This window comes from Globicephala melas, chromosome 1, assembly GCF_963455315.2.
Source record: "Globicephala melas chromosome 1, mGloMel1.2, whole genome shotgun sequence".
Lineage (NCBI taxonomy): Eukaryota > Metazoa > Chordata > Mammalia > Artiodactyla > Delphinidae > Globicephala > Globicephala melas.
The window spans coordinates 170,591,522-170,608,082 of record NC_083314.1 but is presented as its reverse complement, the minus strand read 5'-3'; the positions used below and the strand labels follow the sequence as shown (position 1 = coordinate 170,608,082).

The following is a 16,561-nucleotide window of genomic DNA, read 5'->3' as shown; positions in this document are numbered from 1 at the left end:
ATATTGTAGTTTGCATTCCAGGCCTTTCCTCCAGTATGCGATAAGGGCTGTGGAAAGGCTTAGAAAATAGAGCAGAGGCAGGGTAATGTTTTGAGAAGAGCATGAGCTTTGGAATCAGCTGCCTGAGCCTTAATTTCCCCCTGTTAAATAGGCACCCTGATACCACCTACTGTTTTGAATTGCTATGAAGATTTAAGATAATATAGCTGAACACCTAGTACAGTGCCTTCAATAGAGTTAGTACTCAGTAAATTGTGGCTATGATTATTCATAATAATAATACCTATTAATAATAATAGTCAGCTGTTTCACACCTGACTCTTAGGTTTCTATGTATCACTTGTTTCTTGATAGTAAACGAGTCCTAGAAACCAGGGGATGTAGAATTTGAATTGTTTTCCCTTGCCCCAAACCTAATGAAACAGAAAAGTGAGTTTTGTTTCACTCTTTCTGGGTGACTGGGTCCTATTTAAGAGAGAGAGAGGAGATAGACAAGATAAACCCAGAACACTTGATGCCTGACCCAGCCAGGAACAGACCAAGGCTGCTTGGAGCGCTGGGTGGTGGGCTGATGAGCAGCATGGCCTGGCATCCTGTGGCTCACACTGTGCTTCCTCTCGAGGCCTGGCCTGAGACAGTGCTCGGGTGTATCCTCCTGCTGAATTCATAACATTGATCACTAGCATCTCTGGCCCCTGGTATGGCTTCCCTAGGCATGCAATACCACAAACTGACGGAGCATTTTGACGAGAAGCCGTTCTCCTGTGAGGAGTGTGGGGCAAAGTTTGCGGCCAATTCTACCCTGAAGAACCACCTTCGCCTTCACACTGGGGACCGTCCATTCATGTGCAAGCACTGCCTCATGACCTTCACCCAGGCCTCTGCCCTGGCCTACCACACCAAGAAGAAGCACTCAGAAGGTAAGGCTTGGAGAATTTCTTCACTTTTCCTACAAACTTTAACACTGTGAGCTGCCTAAAAACCCATTTGGGATTAGGCATGATATATATCTCAAAGAGATCAAAAACAGAAACAGACGTGGACTCTCTAGGTGCACAGTTGCTGGGAAATACATATGTGCAAAGACATGTAAAATGCTTTTGGTGAGCGTTTCTGAAGAGAAGCTGGTTAACATAATATTATGACTTTCTAGTTATAGAATTTACATAAAGCCAGGAATCCTTTGGGCTTTGAGGTGGAGTTCAAGCATAAGAAAACCCTTGGTTGAGCATCTGCTGTGGACTGGGCAATGGCAGACACTAAGTGACTTACCTGGAATACCTGGGATCACAGAGCTGACGGTCCAGCGTGTCTCTAGTATAGAGACAGTTACCGTGCAGGGTCAGGGTCATCCATCAGAGGTGTGATATGGAATAATACCATTACAGGGAGATACGGAAGAATGAAGTAGGGGTTTCTAGTCCAGTTGGAGTGGGGGGCGGTGTGTTGTCACGGAAGGCTTCTCGGAGGATTCTGTACATCATTTGGAGCATTTATGTGTGAGTACAAATGCCACCATCATCTCGCCTGGCGTGTTGTTGTAGCCTCCTAACTGGTCTCCTCCTCTCACCCTTTCTCTGGACAGTGTTCTCAGTACACAGGCCCAAGTGATCCTTCTAAAGCTAAACCACGTTAGGTCACTTCTCTGCTCAAAACCCTGCAAAAGCTTTTCACTTCATTCAGTGTAAAATCTGAAGGGTAGCCTGCCAGGCCCCGCATGATCAAGTCCCCGATACCTCTCCAACCTTATCTCTTACTGCTCTCCCCTTCACTTGCCCTGTTCTACCCGTTGCAGCTTCCTTGCAAGGCCTCTGACCTGCAGGCCTCTGACCTCTGACCTCTGCTTGGAATGCTTTCCCTTCAGACACCTCGAGGCTTCACTTCCTCACCGCCTTCAAGTCTTTACACAAACCTCACGTTCTCCTTTAGGCCTTTCCTGACCACCCTGTGTAAAGTCTCAGTGCCCCAGCCCCAGTTCCCCTGCATTATTTTTCTCCCTCTCACTTATCATAGGATCTATCATCTACGTATTAACTTATTTTGTTTATAGTTAGTCTCCTCCTGTTAGAATACAAGCTCCATGAGGGTAAAGCTCTTAGTCTTTTTTTTTTCCTTCCCTCTGATGTATCTGTGGAACTTAGAATAGTACTTAGCAATAGGAGGTCCTCAATAAACATTTACTGAGTGAATGAATTTCTTGAGCATTATTCCAGGCACTAGGGATAGTGTAACTATACACAAGCCCGCGGAGCTAACATTCCAGTGGGTAAAACAGACCATATATATATATGTGTAATATAAATTCAGGTAGTAGTCACTGCAATGAGGAAAAATAAAGCAGAATAAGCAGCAGGGGTGGGGATTGGGAACTATTTATTAATATTTGTATCATCAGAGAGAGCAGAGGAGATTTGAGTAGAAACCTGAACACAATGAGAGACAGAACCAATGGAAGATCTAGGAGAAGAACATCATGAGTGCAGAGCACCCCCTCTCCAAGTGGGAACGAATGAGACTTACCTGTTTGAGGGACTGAAGAAAAGTAGAAGGGGCTAAAGCACAGTAAGTGAGGGAAAAGTGTTGAGAGATAAGGTCAGAGAGGTCACCAAAGGGCAGAACTTGGGACTTCCTGGTGGCGCAGTGGTTAAGAATCCGCCTGCCAATGCAGGGGACACGGCTTCGAGCCCTGGTCCAGGAAGATCCCACACGCTGCGGGGCAACTAAGCCCGTGCGCCACAACTACTGAGCTTGCGCTCTAGAGCCCGCAAGTCACAACTACTGAGCCCACATGCCACAACTACTGAAGCCCACGTGCCTAGAGCCCATGCTCTGCAGCAAGAGAAGTCATCTGCAACAAGAGACGCCACCGCAATGAGAAGCCCGTGCACCACAATGAAGAGTAGCCCCCGCTCGCCGCAACTAGAGGAAGCCCGCGCTCAGCAACAAAGACCCAAAAATAAATAAAAATAAATAAATTTATTTAAAAAAAAAAAGAAACCAAAAGACCAGATCTTATAGGATCTTCTAAGCCAAGGTAAGGACTTTGGTTTTTATGTGAGGTGTGTTCGTTTCTATTGCTGCTGTAAAAAATTACCAGGAGCAGTGGCTTAAAACATTGCAAATGTATTGTCTCATCACTTTGGAGGTTAAAAATCCAGAATGGATCTTACGAAGCTGTGTTGGAGGAGTTGTAAAAAAATGTTCAAGTTTGGGGATATGTTGTTGAAAGTGGAAGTGACAGGACTGATAATGGATTAGATGTGGGGTATGAGGGAAAGAGAGGAATTAAGGGTGGCTTTGGGGGTGTTGACATGAGCAGCCAGGTAAATGATGCTGCCATTTACTGAAACGGGGGAAACTGGAGTGTGTGTGTATTTATAGGTGGGTGGGTTGCGGGGGTGGTGGCGGTGGACTCAGGAACTCTGTTTTGGCGTGGTGGTAAATTTGAGCTACTCGGACCTCCAGCTGGACAACTAGGCTGATAGGCAGTGGATATAAGTCTGAAGTTCTAGGGACAGCTGGGAGATAGAGAAGTAAATGTGGGAGCTAGAGAGAATGTGGGAGCTAGCAATGTACAGGTAGAATGTAAGGCTCTGAGATAAGATCATCTAGAAAGTGGAGACAGAGAAGAAGGCCAAAGGCTGAGTCCTGGGTTTCTCAATAATTTCAACTCTTGATTCAAGAAACCCTGTTTTTCTTTTTTTTTTTTACCCTGCTGTACTGCTACTTTATTTTTTACATCTTAGAGTATAATTGCTTTACAATATTGTGTTAGTTTCTGCTGTATAACAACGCGAATCAGCTCTACATATACATATATCCCCATATCCCCTCCCTCTTGCATCTCCCTCCCTCCCACCCTCCCTTTCCCACCCCTCTAGGTAGTCAGAGAACACTGAGCTGATCTCCCTATGCTATGTGGCTGCTTCCCACTAGCTAGCTATTTTACATCTGGTAGTGTATATATGTCCATTGCCACTCTCTCACTTCGTCCCAGCTTCCCCTCCCAGCCCCCTGGTGTCCTCAAGTCCATTCTCTACGTCTGTGTCTTTATTCCTGTCCTGCCCCTAGGTTCATCAGAACCAATTTTTTTTTAGATTCCATATATATGTGTTACCATATGGTATTTGTTTTCTCCTTCTGACTTACTTCACTCTGTTTGACAGACTCTAGGTCCATCCACCTCACTACAAATAACTCAGTTTTGTTTCTTTTTATGGCTCAGTAATATTCCATTGTATATATGTGCCACATCTTCTTTATCCATTCATCTGTTGATGGACACTTAGGTTGCTTCCATGTCCTGGCTATTGTAAATAGTGCTGCAATGAACACTGTGGGACATGACTCTTTTTGAACTATGGTTTTCTCAGGGTATATGTCCAATAGTGGGATTGCTGGGGCATATGGTAGTTCTGTTTTTAGTTTTTGAAGGAACCTCCATACTGTTCTCCATAGTGGCTGTATCAATTTACATTCCCACCAACAGTGCAAGAGGGTTTCCTTTTCTCCACAACCTCTCCAGCATTTTTTGTTTGTAGATGTTTTGATGATGGCCATTCTGACTGGTGTGAGGTGATACCTCGTTGCAGTTTTGATTTGCATTTCTTTAATGATTAGTGATGTTGAGCATCCTTGCATGTGTTCGTTGGCAATCTGTATATCTTCTTTGGAGAAATGTCTATTTAGGTCTTCTGCCAGTTTTTGGAGTGGGTTGTTTGTTTTTTTTGATACTGAGCTGCATGAGCTGCTTGTGTATTTGGGAGATTAATCCTTTGTCAGTTGCTTCGTTTGCAAATATTTTCTCCCATTCTGAGGTTTGTCTTTTCGTCTTGTTTGTGGTTTCCTTTGCTGTGCAAAAGCTTTTAAGTTTCATTAGGTCCCATTTGTTTATTTTTGTTTTTATTTCCATTACGCTAGAAGGTGGGTCAAAAAGGATCTTGCTGTGATTTATGTCATAGAGTGTTCGGCCTATGTTTTCCTCTAAGAGTTTTATAGTGTCTGGCCTTACATTTAGGTCTTTAAACCATTTTGAGTTTATTTTTGTATATGGTGTTAGGGGGTGTTCTAATTTCATTCTTTAACATGTTGCTGTATAGTTTTCCCAGCACCACTTACTGAAGAGGCTGTCTTTTCTCCTTTGTATATTCTTGCCTCCTTTATCAAAGATAAGGTGACCATATGTGCGTGGGTTTATCTCTGGGCTTTCTGTCCTGTTCCATTGATCTATATTTCTGTTTCTGTGCCAGTACCATACTGTCTTGATCACTGTAGCTTTGTAGTATAGTCTGAAGTCAGGGAGCCTGATTCCTCCAGCTCCGTTTTTCTTTCTCAGGGTTGCTTCGGCTATTCGGGGTCTTTTGTGTTTCCATACAAATTGTAAAATTTTTTGTTCTAGTTCTGTGAAAACTGCCATTGGTAGTTTGATAGGGATTGCACTGAATCTGTAGATTGCTTTGGGTAGTATAGTCATTTTCACAATGTTGATTCTTCTATCCAAGAACATGGTACATCTCTCCATCTGTTTGTATCATCTTTGATTTCTTTCATCAGTGTCTTATAGTTTTCTGAATACAGATCTTTTGTCTCCTTAGGTAGGTCTATTCCTAGGTATTTTATTCTCTTTGTTGCAATGGTAAATGGGAGTGTTTCCTTAATTTCTCTTTCAGATTTTTCGTTGTTAGTGTATAGGAATACAAGAGAATTCTGTGCGTTAATTTTGTATCGTTTACCAAGTTCATTGATTAGCTCTAGTAGTTTTCTGGTAGCATCTTCAGGATTCTCTATGTATTGTATCATGTCATCTGCAAACAGTGACAGTTTTACTTCTTTTCCAATTTGGATTCCTTATTTCTTTTTCTTCTCTGATTGCCATGGCTAAAACTTTCAAAACTATGTTGAATAATAGTGGTGAGAGTGGGCACCCTTGTCTTGTTCTGATCTTAGAGGAAATGGTAAGAAACCCTTTTTTTCTTAACAAAATCTTATTCCAAAGTGTAACAATATAAAAAATGAAAATGAGGTGGATTGCCCTAGTTGAAGTCACCCCTAGGATCTGGGCTGTCTGGACCCTCACCTTATTGATTTTCCCATTTCTCTATTAGCCCATAAGGGAGACTGAAGGTACATTTGGTCTAGCATTTTTTTTACAAATGCTGATTTTCCAGACTTGCTCTTTACCGGTATTTTCTAATGCTCTCTGGCAGTCTGGTCATTGTATTTTCATTAGTGCATGAGAAAATAGAGGAGCCAAGAGAATCTTTATAGCAAGTCGCTGGCAGAAAGCTGTCATTCTTTTCTGAGTCCATGTCTGTCATTTTTATGTGCAGTTGCATTTCTGCCCTGTATGTTTTTTAAGGGATCCAGGCTCACGTCTTTCTGGGCTCAAGGATATATCTGTTTCCTGGGAATGGAATGAGCTCTTACATACTTGTAGTGGCCAGATTAACAGATGGCTAGTCTTGTGTGATGAGAACTCTGTCCTTATCCCTCAGGGTAGGGAGACACTGATACCCTCCCTGTGTGATCAACTGTGTTTGTGAGGTACCATCTGATAGGATGGCTCAGACCTCTCACCCAGTGTATTACAAATTGCCTCGTGTTTTACTGTCATCTCCCAGATTATGTTTCCCTGCTGTGTGCCTTAGAATGTGATTTTGTTTTTATGAATGCCCTAAATGCTTAGTGCTGCCTCTGATAAACTCACGTATATTTCCAGGAAAAATGTATGCGTGCCAGTACTGTGACGCTGTGTTTGCCCAGTCCATTGAGCTGTCCCGCCACGTGAGGACCCACACCGGGGACAAGCCATACGTCTGCAGAGATTGTGGCAAGGGCTTCCGGCAAGCCAATGGCCTCTCCATCCACCTGCACACCTTTCACAGTATGTACTGAGATTGTGGATATTAGGCACTCAGCACCAGGCCTAGCGCTGGGAAGGCACGCAGCAGTCATAACAGAAGTCATCACTCCACCAGAGCTGGGCCCCGTTCAGTGCCTTCCCCTCTCCTATTCTGCTGCAAAAGCCAGAGTCCCTCATTCCTATTTCAAGAAGAATCCCATTTTAACGTGTCATTGTGTGATTCTCTGTCCAGGCTGTTTCCTTGTCTTCCGTTTTAGCCCACCTGGCTCTTTTTGGCTGACAGAGGCCCATTGTGTTTGAAGGAAAGGGTCTCTATAACAGACAGGCTCGCAGAGCACCAGAATATTTCCATTTGTCCGCTGAGCTTCGTTTTCCTACTCCCACCCTCATCTTATGGTCATAACGTGCCTTTCCCCATAGGAGCAGCCTGGACACTTTCTGAGTTAATGTGTACCGCTGTGAGTGGTCCCTAGTCATGTTCCCTTAAAAGCCTTCTGCCCAGCATTCTCTTCCAAATGCCTTGTATTTACCCAGTTAGTAGGGTCTGCCCCCATCTTTGTCCCCTTCTACTAGAACTGATACAGACAAAAACACACTTCCATTCAACACACACAGGGGAGGAAGAGGAGATTTTGTGATTCCTTATCACATCATCAGGAAATCGCCAAGGAGGCATCCGCTGGTCACGTCACATCATCTTCAGCTGCTCTTGTTGTAGCAGTCATGTGATCAGCACAGCCCAGCAGGGTGGTTAAGAGCTTGGGCTCTGAAATCACACGGGCCTGGGCTTGAATCTTGACTACTCTGCCATTTACTTCTTTTAGGCCTTAGACAAATTTCTTTACCTTTTTAAGCCTCTTATGCCCCTTCTGTAAGGTAGAGAAAATAGTAACACTACCACATTGGGCTGTTGTGAGAATAAAAGAGATATCACACGTAAAGCATGAAGCTCCATGCCTGCCACATAGAGAATGCTCAGTAAATGCTAGAGAGTATTGGTGACAAGAGCAGCCTTCTCCAGGGCCACCTGTCACCATAAGAGCCTGCCTTTTTTTTCATGCCATGCACCTTGCATACCCTTCTTCCCTTTTCCCCTCCCTACCTTTGTTTCTCACACACCAGTTCCTAACTGTTGGCAAATACAGTATCTCACAAACATGTGCTTTCTGTCAACACATTCAAGTCTGTTGTCAGCCAGCCAACAAGGCACTTCGCCAGAGCTTGTATGTGCCCAGCATGTGGCTGGGCACTGGGCAATACAGGAAAACATAAAGTGCTGCCCCCCACTCCCCCCAAGGAGTTTACAAGGTTGTCCAGCAAATCCAGTTGCAGTAGACTTCCAGGTGAGTGGGATTCGGCTTGGATCCAGTGCCACAACTTTGAAGTCCTCTCAATCTCTTTAAATGACGTTCCGCTTTAGTCTCCTTTTCCCAGTAGCATCACATGAAGTCAGGAAAGGGGAAGACATTATCAATTTTCAGAATAGAGAAGACCCGAAAAACTTTGCCATGACTTGGAGCGGATCACCCAAAGCAGGCCCAGCATCCAGGCCCCTCTCTCATTGACTGTTCCTTGCCTGTTTCATAGGATCACATCATTGCTTACGGAGAATTCCTTCCGAGTATCTTAAAAGATAGTGTGAAACTGAGATCTCAAGAGCTCACGTCCACAGGGATACTAGTTAATGATGCCGAGTGCTGCTGCGTGTCAGAATCCCTGAATTAGCCTGGATCAGCACACACATAAGATTGGCTGATGGGCTGGGCCTTTCTGTGGGCAAAGGATTTTATTATTCAAATGTTTTACTTTCTGTTACCTTCAGAAAAAGACTGAACTTTCCTGCCACAGGGATGGCAAATGTATTCTTCATCAGTGCTAGTTCTTACTTTTGAGGTCCCACTGAGGAGTTGCCTTGTCCAATTCAGCATGCAGCTCAGAGCATGACCTTGGGAGTGAAAGCTGGGATTGTTACCCAGCTCAGCAATATCATACTTGTGCCATTGGGCACTCTCTAAACCTTGATTTTCCTAATCTATAAAATAGGACTGGTAGTAGAATCTACACATAGGGTTATTGGAAGTTTTAAGTGATTTAATATATGTAGGCACTTAAAACACGCATGTCATATAGCACTTAATAAACATTACTTATGAAAATGTTTTTGTTGTTGAATCTAAAGTGGGGATCAAGGAAGCATTCATCCTCTGCATTGTACTACTGACAAAAAAGGAAATAGTGATGCTTTGGGGAGTATGTGGGAAATCTCTACAGAGAATTAGAAAACCTCAAAACACCCACTGCAGGCAGGGGAAGAGCAAAGGTGATACTCCCTGGAAAGTAGTAAGATGGAATTTAACTTGTAAGATGTAAGATGAGGAATTGAGGTAAACTCATGCTCAGAGGTGGTTAATCCAGAAGCCTCAGAGGAACCCCACCTCCCAGGATGAAAGCAGGAGGTAGTTAGGTGTTGGATGCAGTGATTTCTGGTCCTTCGAGTCTGTCACCCTGCATGACCTCTAAACAGTCTGGCTTCTGGAGCTGCACACAGAAAACCACTTGTCACTGATTGTTGCCTGTGGTGTCTCCCTCCCTCCCGTCATGGAACCAGACATAGAAGATCCATATGACTGCAAGAAGTGCAGGATGAGCTTCCCCACTCTGCAGGATCACCGAAAGCACATCCACGAGGTGCACTCCAAGGAGTACCACCCCTGCCCCACGTGTGGGAAGATCTTCAGCGCCCCTTCGATGCTGGAGCGGCACATGGTGACCCACGTCGGAGGGAAGCCCTTCAGCTGTGGGATCTGCAACAAGGCCTACCAGGTGAGCTCAGCTTCTGCGGGCACCTTTCCCGGGCCCTCATCCGCTCTCCCTTTGGTCTCCCTTGGCCCCCGTGTTTGTGGCTTGCAGAACACCTCTTGTCTCCAGGATATGACCATTTGGCCGGTTCTCATGAAGAATGCAGCTGATAGGTTATTCAGATCCTCTGTGGTGACCTGGTCAGAGTGGGGTCAGTGGGGGAGCTTTAATTGGAGGCAAGAGTTCCTGCACTTCTTCTCTTAGATTTCAGCCTCGTCCTGAACTGAATCCTGCATTTTCCCTGGATATTTACATTCTTTAGAACCTGTTGATCCCACGTGTTGAGGGATGTGAGAATGACACTGGGGTGTGTAACACTACCTGGAATTATCTTGTTTAGCACAATTATTGGTGTTTTTTGGAGGATTTTTTAACTCCTGGGGAAGAGCTCTGCTTTTTTACCTTAAAATTTGCTATGTAATTGAAGGGAAACCCCATACAGACCTGAAAAGAAACCACTTCTTTGAGAAACTCTAAGACCACAGAGAAAAGAATGGCCCTCGCTGGCATCTATAGCATTTGGGTACAGAGAGAGAAACCCAGCAGCTAATTTCAGCTCAACAGAAATTGAGAGCTAACTTTGTTCCAAGCCTTGTGCTGTGACGTTAGGGTTACAGAGCTGGGTAAAACCTGGGCTTGGTCTCTAGGAAACCATGGAATTGTACGGAGAGTGTCGCAGCGCTGCTCTGGAACCCGGGAAGAAGGGGGCACTGGCTTACGGAGTAGGGGTAGCACCTGCCCCTCTCCAGCAGGTTTCCCTGCTGCGCCCTGGGCCTCTGACAGGCAGCAAGACAGCTCGGTGGTGAAGCACAGATTCTCCATTCAGAAGGCCAGGGTGTGAATCCTGGTCCTCCTGTTTACTGATCATGTGACCTTGGGCAAGTCACTTCACCCCTCTGTGCCTCAGCTTCCACGTCACTGGAAAGAGCCTAACACCTCCCTCCTAAGCTTGTGAGGAATGGGTTTCTGAAGGCCCCGGCCCTGCCCTGTGGTGACCTCAGTGGATACACAGGTGCCTTGTTCCCATGAGCACCAGCGTCCCCTCGCATGTCAGCACTCACTGTGGTGGGTAAGAGTGTGACTCCAGGTCCATAAGCTTCCCTGGGAGCGCTTTTCTCTCCTGAGGCTTTGTGAACTCTCCAGCTTGCTGGAACATCCAAGACCTAACATTTGCCACATTCCTTTTAGCAATTGTCTGGTTTGTGGTACCACAATCGGACCCACCACCCTGACGTGTTTGCTGCTCAGAACCATCGATCTTCCAAGTTCTCGTCACTCCAGTGCAGCTCCTGTGACAAAACCTTTCCCAACACCATTGAACACAAGAAGCACATCAAAGCAGAGCACGCAGGTGAATTGGGGTGCCCTGGACTGGGAGTGGGGGCTGAGGAGTGGAAGGGGCTTGGTGACGTAGCATCCTGGGTTCTAGCCCTAAATCCCGACTTCTAGTGCTAGAGTGTGGTGTGCTGCAGTGACACCCTCTTCCTCCCCAGCACACCGGCAGGTGCCACGTCAGTCCATCAGTAACACTAGCTTGAGTAGCAGTAGTTCTTGCAACTGGAGACCTAGAGCAGTGTGACTCTTGCCAGCCTCGGTGGTGATTGGTCGTGGCACGTGGGAAGGGTGGCACACAGGCCAGGGTGGGAGTCCTAACTCTAGCTGTGTGACCTTGGCAAGTGACATCTCTCTCTGAACCTGTTTCCTTTTCTTCAGAAAGTCAATTATTCATACCTGTGTTACAGATAAATTGGGGGATAATCACAACAACTCGCAGTTATGAAGTGTCTCCTGAGTGCACGGCACTGTGCTCAGCACCCACGTGTGTTTTCTCCTTTAATTCTCACAACAACCCTCTTTGCATCCGGGCACTTGGATCCGGATCTGGTGCTCTTTACCACAGATTGCACTAATGTAGCATAGGCATCAGGTTCCTGGCACTTCGTAGATGCTCGCTAAGTGTGAGCCGTCACCCCGCCCCCAGCCCTGTTACTCCCCAGGCTCAGAGAATCTTCCTTTTGTTCTCTCCCACCACTTCTTTCCTCGTGTGCTTCTCAGATATGAAGTTCCATGAATGTGGCCAGTGTAAGGAGCTCTTCCCCACGCCAGCTTTGCTGCAGGTTCACATCAAGTGCCAGCATTCAGGTCAGTGCCCCTTCCAAGATGCTCCTGAGCTGCACTGCCCAGGGATGGGTCTCGTCTCCACCACCCACAGCTGCGCGACCCAGGCTAAGTAGCAGCTAACTTGTGCCTCAGTTTCTTCATCTACAAAACAGGGACGGTTGCAGTACCTACGTCATAGGGGAACCGTGAGAGTTGAATATGTTAATACACAGAAAACACTTAAGGCCTGGCACCAGTAAGCATCTCGTAAGCGTTACCCATGATTATCATTGTTCCTGCTATACCTTATCAAATCTAAAATGCCAGTTCTATAAGAGGCACCATTTTTAATGAACCATTAAGAAAGGAAAACTGCTGCCAGTCAAACTATGCTTTCTTGTCACTTAGAGTTTGCAGGTTATCCTAAGTGCTGCTTTGGACTTAATTTGATGTAGATTGTATGCACTCTTGTATGCATACATAAAAAAAGGAAACGTAAGGAATAAGTTGATCAATGTAAGAATTCAGCTTCCCAGAGTAGCTCTCAGTTCACATTGTTGGCGTGAGTGTTATTCCACGTGGTGTTGCCCTCCACCGTCAAGAGCATTGGTGATGGAGAGCACGGTAAGGTGGTTTTGGTCTCTCGAGCATTAGCAAAACTAGTCTTCTGATTCCTGCTTTGGGAATGTAGCTGAACATCCAACCCTTACCTCCTCCCTCTAAACCGTTTGTTTCCTGTGAGTTTAAAACATGCACCGCTCCTGTCTTAGGGCTTTTCTTTCAGACTGTGGACATGCATTCTGCAAGTCTTGATGCTGCCCCTTTAGATGTCCGTGCAAGTGCACTTGCTGACAATTACACCCACCTCCATGGCCTGTAACAGTAGTAAGATGCCATTGATCCCATTTCAGAGACGGTAAAAGGTGCGTCTTAGAATTGACGAAATAAACATTGTCAGCATCATTACAGTTGAATGAATAATGGACTTTGGCAGAGGCAGATTTCGCCTGAATCTGATGCTAATGAAGCTGTGCCTTGGAGCCTTGCACTTGGTGGGACCCTTCCAAAGATCTGCCCCAATCCTGTATGTGTAATTCTGTATCAGTCTTCCTAGAGAGGGCTCCCCAAATTGTACACGCTCCAGGCCCCACAGGAGCTGAAGAGCTGCCTCTGGACCTGCCTGTGCTCCTCGCCCCCGCTTGTACCTTCCTCTCCCCTCCCTCCTCTCGTTTCCCTCAGTCACTCCCTCTGTCCCCTTCCTCCAGGGTCACAGCCGTTCCGGTGTCTGTACTGTGCAGCCACTTTCCGCTTTCCCGGGGCGCTGCAGCACCACGTCACCACTGAGCACTTCAAGCAGTCGGAGAGCACCTTCCCCTGTGAGCTCTGCGGGGAGCTCTTCACCTCCCAGGCCCAGCTGGACTGTCACTTGGAGTCTGAACACCCAAAGGTGACGGGCACTGAAAGCCAAGTGGCCGCCTCACAGATGGTGCAGGTGATTCTGGGGCCATCAGATATGAGGGTGCTGACACGGGGTCCCTGAGGCTTCTCTGGAGGCAGTCCCATCACGACACCTAGCCTTTCTCCCCGGGGCTCTCAAAGGGCCCCGTGAGTGATGCATTCATGACCAAGAGGATCTTGCAGAAGAGTCTCTCTGGACCTCTTACCAAACAGAACAGAAAATTCTAGCCTCCTGGTGACCACATGTGAAATGGCCCCTGAGTAGAGGGAAGCTGGAACAAGAATTTTCAAAAGCAGAATGACATTGGCCTCTCCTCCCAATTCACACACTCCCTCACCTTCTGCAGAACACCATGGGATGTAGTGATAGTTGCAGGAAACCTTGGAGGAGCGTAGATGAGCTCTTTGTTGAGACCACCTTCAGCTGAAATGCTTTGGTAACTCCTCTGGGCTGGGCACAGGGCACATTTGAACGTCTGGGCTTCTCACCTTTACCTGGGTGTAAAGCCCCCCCTCTTCTGATATTTCAAGGGTACGCTTGCTCCAGCCCCTCTCTGTGTCTCTAGTTCTATTACTGCCTTCCCGTCTTCTCCAGAGAGGGTGGGCAGGAAGGGAAAAGAAACTCCATTCTGTTGATTGACAGTAATTTGTGAATGGATGGGAGAGGAACTGTGAGCTGGCTGGGCCGCCCCCCGTCCTGTCCCTTAGAGCAGCCCCTTATAGCCATGTTCTTACAGGCCTCTGTGGGGAGCAGAGGGCAAGTCAGGCGGCCAGGCCTCTGGGTGCCAATCCTGCTGCCATTTCAATGAGAACAGCGCTGCTATTATCTTTTTTATATATTAGGATTCTGGGTAAGATGTCCTTTGGGGCGAAAAAAATATTCCATTGCTAAAAGAAAAAGAAAAACAGTTTGAAAACTGCTGTCCTGGATGATTTTTTATTGAACATCACAACTGGTCTCTTCACTCCTACAGCAGAGACATGGCTGAGCTTGGCATCTCCATTTCTGCCCACTCAGGTCTAGTGGAAAGCACTTTCTGCTCTCGGCAGCTCTCAAGATCCAGGGTTGCTGTGCCCTCTGCGGGCGCTCTGTATTGAAAACATCCAGCTGTTCCGAGCTCCACGGCTCAGAAACATCAACTCGGAGGTTCAGGCAAGAACTGGGTGTACTTAACCAGACTAGTTCTCCCTGAGATGGGAAAGTCATCTTTAACAGATGCTGCAGATTTGGAAGGGGTGTGTGTGGCCTGTGGAGGAGAGAAGCCAGTGCCCTCCAGCCTGGTGAGCTGCGTGAGGGAGCTGACAGAAGCCACATTTTGTCTACCCGTTCTTCTTCCTGTAGCCATTAGCTCTGTAGCCACGTAGCCTCCAAGTAAGGCTCTTAGCCTGATCAAGGTCCAGACATGCCACCTTTGGCAAGGCCGAGGCTTCTGGTAAACCACTCCCATTTCCATGGTTCAAGCATGACACGAACCACTTTGATTCAGTAGCATTCCTTTCACACGGCACTTACTTCTGCAGTGTAATCCTCAAGACAGGAAAACCCAGTGTGAGAAACTGAGCCCGCGTTCACTGGTGTGTAATCAGAGTCCAGGCACCCTGAGGTGGCATACGGAGCTAAATTATAGCAGTTTGGCACAGAGTTACTTAACGTGTTAGCCTGCCTTCTCTTTTGCATCACTGGTGTGTTAGACTTGCCTCTTCCCATTAAGCACATGTAACTGCTGTCCTCTGGTGAAAACATAAATATCATCATTACAGCGTGAGATGAAAACCATGTAAGTTCTGGGGAGCCAACTGTGGACACTGCCCAGAGCAGCCTCACCGTCTTTCCCTTTCAGGTGATCCAAACCCCAGAGCCGGTGGCCCAGACGGAGCAGGTGATCACTTTGGAGGAGACCCAGCTTGCTGGTTCACAGGTGTTTGTGACGTTGCCAGATTCGCAGACATCCCAGACCAGCTCTGAGCTTGTGGCAGTGACTGTGGAGGACTTGCTAGACGGTACCGTGACCCTAATCTGTGGGGAGGCCAAGTGAGTGGCTGCTCATCGTGGAGGGTCCTACGTTTGCAATAGAGAGAATGCTCCACACTTGCCTTTTGCCCTTCCTCCCTCGATGTCCTGAGTATTGAGCATCTTAGCTTAGCACCAACCTAAGTGGTCTCACTTGGGAAACGGACAGAAGCATCATGGTTCTCATAAAACCAAGTCTGAGTCATCAACACCAACGCGACCGCCCTCCGTAGCAGGCAGGCCTGTTCCTCACAGGCCTGCTGCTGTGGCCTCTCTGACACTGTCCATCCCCAAGTGGAGTATAGCTTCTGAAATAGAGCCTGAAAGAGCAGTGGGATAGGAGCTGGTGACCAGAGTAACCAGAGCGGTGTGATGTGCTGGCAGCCCTCAGCATGCAGAGCAGCAGTTCAGTGCAGGACAGTGGCCCACAGAGTGGGGTTGCAGGTGCTGCCAGTGCCTTCTGGCCATTTAAACATGAGAGAAAATAGGGGGCTTCCCTGGTGGCGCAGTGGTTGAGAGTCCGCCTGCCGATGCAGGGGACACGGGTTCGTGCCCCGGTCCGGGAAGATCCCACATGCCGCGGAGCGGCTGGGCCCGTGAGCCATGGCCGCTGAGCCTGTGCATCCGGAGCCTGTGCCCCGCAACGGGAGAGGCCACAACAGTGAGAGGCCCACATACCGCAAAAAAAAAAAAAAAAAAAAAGAGAAAGAAAAGCACCATCAGACCATCTGGGGATTCCCAGCCTTGAGCACACTCAGCACCTTCCTCACGTCTGTCATCCTTCCAGCCTCCTCTCATGGTGGCAGTAGGACAGGTAGCAGCATGCTGACACAGGAAGGCTTCATTTCCATGCTGAGTCCCACCTTGTCAGTATAGTCAGCCATTCCCAAAACAAAGCCTTTGGAGTGTTTCTTCTGGGAGTGTTCAGTGTGAGGCCATCTAGCTGCAAACCGTCTCTGCCTTACCAGGAAACTCTTCATGGTATTCTGCACCTGAGGCTGGTTCCCATAGCTTTTCTGTGGTGTCCTCAATCCCCTTTCCCTAATCAAAGCCTAAAGCTTCTACCCAACCTGGAGGCCTCGTCCCCTCCCTGAGGAGCACGTGATACATGTAACGTAGCAGTGAACCAGCGCCAGGTGGAGTAGCACCCGTGGTGGCCCCTGAGTCTTCCTCCTGCCAGGGTCTCCCCTGCCTGTGAGTAGCCTGTTGTCTGAGCTCTTTCCAGCTGCCACTGTGACTGCAGGTCAGTGATCCTTTGGAGTCTGAATTTT

The 16,561-nt window shown here is 47.3% G+C and overlaps 1 protein-coding gene across 3 annotated transcripts in view; it reads left to right on the top strand.

Annotated features, from left to right (window-relative positions):
• The window catches only part of ZBTB40 (zinc finger and BTB domain containing 40), a 77,412-nt gene extending 61,409 nt beyond the window's left edge, over positions 1 to 16,003 (top strand). For all 3 annotated transcript variants that reach the window (XM_030875526.2, XM_030875506.2, XM_060309854.1), the window contains 7 exons: positions 714 to 920; positions 6,719 to 6,883; positions 9,471 to 9,685; positions 10,910 to 11,072; positions 11,777 to 11,863; positions 13,087 to 13,313; positions 15,121 to 16,003. In XM_030875526.2, coding sequence (XP_030731386.1) covers positions 714 to 920; positions 6,719 to 6,883; positions 9,471 to 9,685; positions 10,910 to 11,072; positions 11,777 to 11,863; positions 13,087 to 13,313; positions 15,121 to 15,315 — 1,259 coding nt within the window. In that variant the 3' untranslated portion in view covers positions 15,316 to 16,003. The remainder of the gene's footprint in view (positions 1 to 713; positions 921 to 6,718; positions 6,884 to 9,470; positions 9,686 to 10,909; positions 11,073 to 11,776; positions 11,864 to 13,086; positions 13,314 to 15,120) is intronic.
• Positions 16,004 to 16,561: the final 558 nt, after the last annotated feature.